This window comes from Chrysochloris asiatica, unplaced genomic scaffold (genome assembly GCF_000296735.1).
Source record: "Chrysochloris asiatica unplaced genomic scaffold, ChrAsi1.0 scaffold00117, whole genome shotgun sequence".
In the NCBI taxonomy this organism is placed as follows: domain Eukaryota; kingdom Metazoa; phylum Chordata; class Mammalia; order Afrosoricida; family Chrysochloridae; genus Chrysochloris; species Chrysochloris asiatica.
Window position 1 is genome coordinate 6,720,260 of NW_006408635.1, and position 10,316 is coordinate 6,730,575.

Below are 10,316 nucleotides of genomic sequence, written 5' to 3' on the forward strand. Positions count from 1 at the left end.
TACGGGAGCAGAAAGCCTAATCTTTCTCCCACGGAACAGCTGGTAGTTTCGAACTGCTGACCTTAAGGTTCGTAGCCTGATTCATAACCACTATGCTACCAGAGCTCCTTGCTTCGGACATATTTAACTATTAGCTATAGACGGGTCTGGTGAAAAGAGATGGGGATAAGATTCTTATGATTCAGTAGTGAGTAATTGTTACCATGACTAATTGCAACTGTCACAACTGTAAAAGTAGAAGTTTTGTAACAAAAAGTGGGGAGTAGTTAATATTACAGTCTAGGAACGGAGGACTCTAGGACCATCAAGGGAGAAAAGCATGAGCAGAATGTGGGACCCTATCCAGAGAAGCAGTGACACCAGAGATGGAGGCAGAGATGGGGACATGGAGAGAGGGAGCAGCTGAGGACTCTAGATTCATGGAAAGAGAGGGACTGCGTGCTGGTGGCCAGGAGGCAGGCTTGCAGAATTTAAATCATTATATATTCCAGGAGGCAGGCTTTAGTTATTTAAATCATTACATATTCCTGAGTGTTTCTGTGTGCATCTCCTCACCCCACCCCACCCCACCCCAAAAAGAAAAACAAAGGGAATGGAGGCAAATACTGTTGAATATTATGATGCACAGAGGAGATTATAATCATTGCAGTGAAATGATGGTATAAAGCCGATGTTCTCCCATGTAAACTAATTACTCAGTTCACAATAAAAACATATATATTACAAAAAAAAGAATATCATGCATTGAGAAAACAACAAAAGGTCGCATAAAAGACAGAAAAGTAGAGTCAGAAGAGACTATGAAACTTGCTCTTGAGTGTACAGAAGTTAAAGCAACTAGGAGAAATGAGGAACTGAAAGAGTTGAACAGAAGATTTCAAAAGGCAGCTCAAGACAACAAAGTCAAGTACTACAATGACATGTGCAAAGACCTAGAGTAGAAAACCAAAAGAGAAGAGCACTCTCAGCATTTCTCAACCTGAAAACAACAAAAAAGAAAACAAAAACTGAAGAAAAAATCTAAGCCTTGAGTTACAATACTGAAGGATTCTATGGGCAAAATATTGAATGATGCAGGGACATCAAAAGAAGACAGAAGGCATTCAGAGTCTCTGTACTAAAAAGAAATGGTTGATGCTCAACTATTCCAGAAGTAGCATATGATCAAGAACCAAAGATACTGAAGGAGGAAGCCCAAGCTGCACTGAAATCGTTGGTGAAAAACAAGGCACTAGGAATTGTCTGAAAACAAATTGAAATGTTTCAACAAACTGATGCAACCCAGGAGACGTCCACTGGTTTATACCAAGAAATTTGGAAGACAGAGCTACCTGGCTAACCAATTGGAATAAGACACACCTGACCCAAACAATGATATCTTCAGTTGCCTCATATACATGTGAAAGCTGGACTATGAATAAGGAAGACTGTAGAAGAATTGATGCATTTGCATTATGGTGTTTGTGAAGACTAGTGAAAGTATCATGGACTAACAGAACAAACCAATCTCTCTTGGAAGAAGTACAGCCAGAGCGCTCCATAAAAACAAGGATGGCAAGACTTGCTCTCTCATACTTTGGACATGTTCTCAGCTGGGATCAGTCCCTGGGAAAGGACATCATGCTTGGTGAAGTAGAGGAAGTCCTCCAATGAGATGGATTGACACAGTGGCAGACCAATAGGCTGAAATGTAACATTGTGAGGATGGTGTTGGATCAGGCAGTATTTTGCTCTGTTGTGCACAACGTTGCTATGTGTTAGATTCAACTTGATGGCACTTAACCACAACAATAATGCTTTCAGTGGAGGTTTGCATGCTACTATGAGTCCTAGTATGACAGTGTATGGTAAGCATTGGACAAGTAACTGCAAGATCAGCAGTTCAAACCCACCAGCTGCTCTTGAAAACCTTATACAAAGTCTGTATGAGTCGGACCAGTTGACAATACACAACATCACAACATGATGATGAGGTGGTTTCAGTACAGCTTCAAGACTTAAGACAGATTAGGAAGAACAGTTTAGTCATCTACCCCCAAAAATCAGTTAATGAAAACCTTTTGAGTGTGAATACCAAAAACTACTGCCATCAGCTAATCTTTAAACCTTAAACCAGAAAAACCTCCTGAAAACTTCTTAAAATCTAACCATAGTTTAATTTGGCTAGTAAAGAATATCTGCCTTAAATATTAATCTCCTTTAAGATCTATCTGCATGGAATCAAATGGACCACAACAACTCGAAAGTTTCAGTAGAAACCCTAAGGGCACCAAGTTTGTGTTAATGAGAAGGAACAAGTCAGGAAAGTTTGCGGAAGAAGAGTGCAGTCAGCATCGCTGAATTGAATTTGTAGAAATGTGAATAGATGTATTTTTGCTGTATGTGTTTTCAACAACCAAATTCAATAAATTATTTGTAAAAGAACAAGAAAGTCCTATAGATCATCCCTATCTGAGCCACAGCTGATCATGGGGACGTTGCAGGACCAGCTTTTCATTCCATTGGACATGGCGTCACCACAAACCATGGGCCAATGCCATCACTGACGTTCTTAACACTTGTTATTAAGTGCCGTCAAGTCAGTTCCAACTCATAGAGACGCTGTATAGGGTTTCCAAGACTATCTTTGCAGAAGCAGAAAGCTTCATTTTTCTCCTACAGGCTGGTGGGCTCAAACCACTGACCTTGTTGTTTGCAGTCCAGGGCTTACCCTGCAGTGCCACACCAGGAGTCCTGGTACATATTGTTGTTAATTGCCAGTGAGTCGGGTCCAACTCATAGTGATCCTGTATAGGGTTTCCAAGGAGCGGCTGATGACTTTGAATCGCCAACCTGTGTTTCAAACTCACCTTGCAGTCCAGTGCTTATCCTACAGCACCAGTATTCTGATGGTACAGATAACTATATATTATATGAGGATTGTACAGTACAAATTTATGTCCATAGTTTGACATGATAAAATGTCATTACTGAATTCCATTGGACTACAGAATAGAGTACAGAGAAGGAGTCCTGGCGTGGCGCTGTGGGTTAATGCGCTGAACTGTGGGGTCGGTTGGAACCGCAAGGTCGGCGGTTCAAGCTCACCAGCTGCTCCTCAGAAACCCTATACAGGGTCGCTATGGGTCAGAATTTGACTCAGTGGCACACAACAACAGAGTAGAAATCGAGAAGTATGTACTAGTTAACCTGTATTTTTATTGACTTCTTAGTTCTGTGGTACCACAGTTACTTGTTGGCCTATCTGAGCCTAGAATCACTTCTAATTCTTCTGTTTCTTTTATTTGAAAAGGCCTCCGAATGTTTAGTTAGAGTGGTTGTTTTTTGTTGTAATTCTTAAGCTTCCTTTTCTGTTGAATTCCAGCCTCCAGGAGACTTTGTATCAACAATTGAATCTTTCCAAGCTGTGCTGTGGGACTTGGAGCCCCAGAGAGCTGGGCTTAAAGGGCACTAGTAAGCACTCTCTATACCACCCCCCCCCCCAACTCTGAACTAGGCTTGTGGTTCTTGTGTTGACAAGTTTGTCATTCCTGCTTTTAAAAAATATTTGCTTTGGCAATTTGGCTTTTAAACTTTTCTGATATAGCCAAATTATTATTATTTTTTTAACCTATCATCTGACCTTATAGTTTTCTGCCTATGTTTGCAGGAGCTAAATAAAGACGGTAGATTCAGGGTTGATGTAAGGCCAGGGAAGCACCAAATTATTAATTTCAGCCTAAATGACACTCAGTTGGTTCCCACAGATCTCTGGCCTTGGCTCTGAAGTTCACAGCCGGTTGTCCACGCTTCTTAGAGGATGTACCACGTGTGCTCCCTTGTGGCATCTCCTCATCCCCGGCTCAGCTCAGGAACGCCCCCTGCAGGCAGACGTAGAGACTGTACCCTGCCCCATTTCTTAGGCCATCCCACAAAGAACAGGCTTCTTGCTCTTCCAGCCCAAGTGCTCCTCATCCTAGAGATAAAGAGGAAGTTGCTCCTGACTCTTCCTGCCCTGGATTCTGCCTTGTCTCTCCCTCAGATGTTCTGCAGTTCTGTGTGCTTGCTTTTCACAATCTGCTTGTGGAACTTTTGGGATCCCTGGTGGCCAGGTTAAGTACCTGGCTGCTTGAAAGATTGGCTTTTTAAATCTCCCTAGAGAACAGGTGTGACAGTCTGTTTCCTTAAAGATTTCAACCCTGGAAGCTTTATGAAACAATTCTACTCCGTCCGATAGGGTCACGATGAGTTGGAATGGACTCTTAGGGCATTTGGGGAGTTTGGAAGGCAACTCCCAAAATTTCCATTTTCTCTGGAAAGTAAATGACAGGTCAGAAAACCACAACCATTTCCATCAGATGGATTGGGATTCAGATAACTCTTACAGGAGCAGACAGCCAAAAAACTCAAACCCAAAGCCATCGAATCAGTTCCAACTCATAGCAACCCTCTATGTAAATCTTTATAGGAGCAGAGACAGCCTTCCTTTCTCCCAGAGAGTGGCTGATGGGTTTGAACTGCCAACCTTGCAGTTAACAGTCCAGTGTTTATCCTACAGTGCCACCAGGGCTCACTGGCACTGGGGTTGGTATTTTAACAAACAGCAAAGCCCAGGATTCAAGTTTGAAGACCTCCAGTAGTCTGTTCTGGAAGGCTGGGGCAGGTGGGTATCCCTGGGGGAGCCCTGAAGTCAGAGCTGTGAGTTGTGGATTCTGTCAGGAGACAGGTAGGGACTGGGGAGTGTGGTTCTCCAGGTCCACCCTCTGAGCTCAGTGTCATGTGGCTCCTTCATCTGAGTGAAGCTGTGCTTGCTAACTTCCATTCCTTTTCGTTCAAGAGAATATATTTGAATAATTAGAAAGCATAGGAGTGATGTATGGATGAGGGTGCATTCATGAGTACTCTGAAGGTGCAGCGCTATAGGGTAAGCATTGGACTGCTAATCACAAGGTCAGCCGTCCAAACCCATCAGCCACGTCTCAGAAACCCTATTCAGGGTCACTGAGAATTGAAAGCAACACGATGTCACTTAATAAGTAGAGCATAGAGGAGACCTGGGTTCCATTTCCCACCATGCACCTGTCTGTCAGTGGAGGCTCAAATGCTGCTGTGTTGCTGAAAAGGTTTCAGCAGACTTTTCAGACTATGATAGAGTAGGAAGAAACGCCTGGTTATCTTGTTCTGAAAACCAGTCCGTGAAAGCCCCGTGGATACCAGTGGCCCAATCCTGTTGTATGTGGGGTCACCACAACTCAGTGGCAGCTAACAATGAGAAATAGAGTGGTACTTCTGAAACTGGAAAGGGCATGAACCCCTAGGGGTCTTAGAAAGTGTGGATCCTGATTCAGCGGGTTTGGGCTGGGACCCAGGAGTCTGCATTTCTGACAAGCTCCCAGGGAGAGTGGACCTTGCTGGACCACATTTTGAGTGATGAGAACCTGAAGTATTGTGGGTCTCAGCTTTCACTTTACATTAGACCTGGGAGCTTTTAAAAATTCTGACACCACACTGCACCCCACACCAATGAGAACAGAATCGCTGAGGGTGGAACCAAGCTACCTGGGGCCTTTAAAATCCCTACCTAGTCCCTACCTACGTTGAGACCCTCTTCTCTGAAGGCAGAGTTTGTGGGAAGGACCTGAGTGGACAGTAGGATTCACTTCCACCAGCCTTGGAAATTTACAAAAGTTTGGTGCAACTGGGATTATTTGATATACCCACTGCCGCCAAGTCAATTCTGATCATAGAGACACCGTAGGGCAGAGCAGAGCTGACCCGAATGGGTTCAAAGTCTGTCATCTGTATGGAAGCAAACTGTTACATATCCCTCCCTGGGAGCTGCTGGTGCGTTTGAACTATTAGCAATCTTACACTTAATGCTGACATACCAGGGCCCTTGACTATCTGATACTGTGTCGTTTAAGTGTGTACTAACCCCTTTTTTATTTCATCAGCTCTGTTTAGGGAGAAACACTATGAAGAATTAGTTGCCCAGGGCTGCCTCTATATACTGGGGTCTCTTCCCCTTCGTTGTCAATGTCAGCAGTCTCAGCTAAAGCCCTCACTGGTTGTGTTAATATTTATTTTCCACCTACCTGTGGTCTCCTGTTGTGAAATAGACAGCTAGCTGTTTCACATTCTTTGGGGTGAGACTGTCTGGGCTGTTGGAGTCCCTGGATGGTGCGAATGGTTAATACCTTTGGCTGCTAACTGAAGGCTCAGAGGCCTGAATGCACCCGTGGTGCCTTGGAAGAAAAGCCTGGCAATCTGCTTCATAAAAATCAGCCGTTGGGGGGGGGGGGGTCACCATGGTCAACTGGCATAACATAGGCCACAGAGACAGTTGTGTGTAGGAACCATGAGTGGCAACTGTTAGTCTCTCCCTGTCTGGAGGCAAAAAGAAGGATTAAAAATTCAAAATGCTTAGAAACAAATGAGTGGACTCATGGACCAAGTGACCATCAGTCTCCATGACCCTGAGCCCAGAAGTACTAGATGGTACCTGGCTACCACTGCCAACTGCTCTGAAAGGGACCACATTGGAAGGTCTTATATGCTGTGGGCTAATGCATCAGACTGCAAAGTCGTTTGAACTATAGGGTCGATGGTTCAAGCACCCCACCTGCTCCCCGGAAACCCTCCACAGGGTCGCTATGGGTCGGAATCGACTCGATGGCACTTCATAATGCTGTTATGTGTCATCAAGTTAGTTCTGACTCACAGCTACCCTGTATAGGACTTGCAAGGAGCAGCTGATCAGTTGGAACATTTGACCTTGCAGTTCAAACTGACCTTGGGTTCTAGTGCTTATCCTATAGGAGAAAATGTGGAACAAAACTTAAATAACAAAAAAAGACCAGGCTTATTGGTCAGATGGAGACCGGTGGGACCCTTGGATACCCTGCAAGCCTGAAACTGAACTCTCACCCCCTGTGGTTCGGTCCTCACCCAGCAATAGATAGGTATCTAGGGGGTTCCACAACACTAGCGAGGTCCGCACGTCACAGGATGGTCAGCTGTGAGAACAACAGGGCAGCATTCACCTCAGGACAGAATTCAGAAGGTGGCAAAAGAAGAAAGAATGGGAACAAGAGGCCCAGGAAGGAAGTGACTAAGTGACTGAGGGGACTGTAATCACTGAGATGAAATAAAGTGTCTGGTTTGTTAAATGCAAAACTGATGATTCTGCTCTGTAAACCTTCACTCAGTTCACAATGAAAAGTTAAACAAAAAAGTCTTCAAGAAAAATCAGTCATTGAAAACTGTATGGAGCGCGGTGCTACTCTGACACACACGTGGGCCCACCATGAGTGGGAGCCAACTTGACAATGACTGCTTTGGTGTGCTTTGATAAGGGCTGTCAGGGGTCTAGCTGAGAGTAAGACTGGGTGTTTCATCCTTCTGTGGAATCCGGATTCTCAGCCACTTGGTTGAATTTTCAGCCACTTGGTTGAATTTGTCTGAGACAGGATGAACATTAGGGGAGTTACGAAAACTCTTCAGAGATGAGGATCAGTCTGGAGGATAAATTGAAAACATTTCAATGTTCACATTTTCAACATATTTAGACCTGGTTCTAAAACAATATAAAGATGCTAGTCAAACAAGATGCAAAGCATATAAATGATTTTTAAATGTATATGTTTAATGATTTTTAGAATACTCATTAATTTTTTTAAGTGTACATTTAATGATTTTTTTTAAGAACATTACTTTTAAAATATTGTTGCTAGGCGCCATCAGGTCGGTACCAACTCATAGTGACCCTATGCACAACAGAACGAAACACTATCTGGTCCTGGGCCAACCTCACAATTGTTGCCACACTTGAGCACATTCATGTTGCTACTTGGCCAATCCATCTCGCTGGGGGGGTCCTCTTCTTTTTCTCTGACCCACCACCTTACCAAACATGATATCCTTCTCCAGTGACTGGTCCCTCCTGACAATATGTACAAAGTATGAGAGACAAAGTTTGGCCATCTTGGCCTCCACGGAGCACTCTGGCTGCACTTCTTCCAATACAGATCTATTGGTTCTTTTGGCAGCCCATGGCACTTTAAATATTCTCTTTCAACACCGTAACTCAAAAGCATCAATTCTTCTACAATCTTCCTTATTCACTGTCCAGCTTTCACATGCATATGAGGTTATATATTCCCCTTATCCTATACCTGGCATTTTTGAGGAAGCCACTGCCAAGTGAGGAGACACCTGGGCTGGATTTGAGGTACACCATCGGAGAGGAACATGTTGTTAGCTGCCCTGACACCTAGTGACCTCGTGAACCAAACAAACACTGCCTGGTCCTGCGCTATCCCCATCAGTTGAAGATCAGAACATTGTGACCCACAGGGTTTTCATTCACTGATTTGTAGTAAGTCTCCAGGCCTTTCTTCCTGTATGCCGTAGTCTGGAAGTTCCGCTGATACTCACGCCTCTACCGCCAGAGAGGTAGTGGAGGTGCAATGGCAGAGAATCAAACCTGAGTCTCATGACTGGAAGGGAAGAATTCAGCCTTGTGTTACAGGAAGACATTACTAAACAAACCCAGCACTTCAAAGGCTTAACCACAGTATAGGTTTGGTTAGGAGCCCTGGTGGCACATCGGTTAAGCACTCTAATGCGAACCTTTTGGTTGACATTTGAACCCACCAGGCCCCAAGGGAAAAAGACCTGGTGCTCTGCTCTAGGAAGCCCTGTGGGTCAGTTCTGCTCTGTAACACCTGGGGGCGCTGTGACTCTGCACAACAACAATAATTAATGAGACAGGGTGGTGCCTTTGCAGGTCAGAGGGTCTGTCCTCGTTTGGGACCTCAGGTGAGCCAGGTGTCACCAAAAAACTCAAAGTTTGGCTTCCAAAGTCATCCTGGGGGCTGGGACAGGGGTGGGGGTGGATGTCTTAGGGACCACTTGTGCTGGCTCTCCATTGGCTGGCGCGGTCACATGACCACACCCACCTGTTCAGAAAAGAGCTGGCAGTAGCCCGCTGGCGGAGCGTTGGTTCTTTACTCAGTGATGGCCCTGAATCCCGTCTTGGGGCATGAATTTGTTGGGCCATCTGTGTCCCACTGCACTGGGGTCAAGTGCCCCTCACAGGTGGTCACCTGCAGATGGTCCAGGCCCGCGGGGGGCGGGCGGGCGAAGCCCATGTGGACTGATGATTTTAAGCATGTACTTTTCTCTCGTCTGCAGATATCGCCAATGGCAGCAGTTCAGGGGGGTACCGCCCACCTCCCAGAACCAAAGAAGTTATCATCAATGGCCAGACTGTGAAACTTAAGTACTGTTTCACTTGCAAGATTTTCCGGCCCCCTCGTGCCTCCCACTGTAGCCTCTGTGATAACTGCGTAGGTGAGTGGCGGACACAGTGGTCTTGAGGGGGGGCGGGGTGCCATCTGCGAGTAGAGGTTTTGTACTAGGGATCCTGAGTGTGTTTCTCTGTAATTCCGAGAAGGGTTAATATTTCAGCCTTTGCCTTCTACCAGGATCGTGTGTGTGGTGCTTAGGATAAGCACTGGACTGCGAACCACTAGGTTGGTGGTTGGGCAGTTCACACCCACCAGCTGCTTCTCGGAAAGCCTATGCAGGGTCGCTATGAGTTGGAACGGACTCAGTGGCACTGAACAACAGTAACAGAATCCTGTACACTACGCCTACACTTAGAACTCTTCTTATTTCTTATTGCCTCCTGCAACTCCCACACACATGCCTCCCCCACACATGCCTCACACATACCGCACAAGTGTGGGCCCTTGGTCCTGGAGCTCCCTGGCCGGAGGGCATCTGAAATAAAGCCAGGTCTTCTTCGCTTATTGGATGTACCCGAAGGAAGTAGCTGGAGGTGTCTCAGCAAGTTCTCTCCTGCCATCCCCTCTCCTCAGGTGTAGGAAACCCAAGGAGAGCAAGAGGGAGGTCAGGAGCCTTGGTCTTCTGGGGCCAAGGAGACCACCGCCTCCTGCTGTTGGCCTGCCTTCTCCAGGACAGAGCAGGAAGCAGGAAGAAGCAAAGCGCCTGCTCAGAGGTCCTCTGCTCTAAGCCAGGACCTAGCTGCCCCTGACCAAGGTCACAGCTCCTTGGAATTATCCGTTGGGTCTTAGCCCTTAAGTCTGGACCTGCTTTCCACAGCCATTGTCTATCTTCCTTAGAGATGAGATGGCAGAAGACCAAAGTTATGGAAGGAGAGCTTTTCCATGTTCAGGAAGATCTATAGTTTGACACAAGTCTGAGTTCCCAGGAAAATTGGTGGGAATCCTGTTACCTCATTCCCGAAGCAAAAGGAACACACTTCTCAACAAACCTGGTTTCCCTCAGTAAGCATGTGATCAGTTGCCAGC

The 10,316-nt window shown here is 45.7% G+C and overlaps 1 protein-coding gene across 2 annotated transcripts in view; it reads left to right on the forward strand.

Moving 5' to 3' along the window:
- ZDHHC14 (zinc finger, DHHC-type containing 14) overlaps positions 1–10,316 on the forward strand; it is a 328,836-nt gene that overhangs the window by 257,454 nt on the left and 61,066 nt on the right. For both annotated transcript variants that reach the window (XM_006868453.1, XM_006868454.1), the window contains exon 3: positions 9,175–9,333. In XM_006868453.1, coding sequence (XP_006868515.1) covers positions 9,175–9,333 — 159 coding nt within the window. The remainder of the gene's footprint in view (positions 1–9,174; positions 9,334–10,316) is intronic.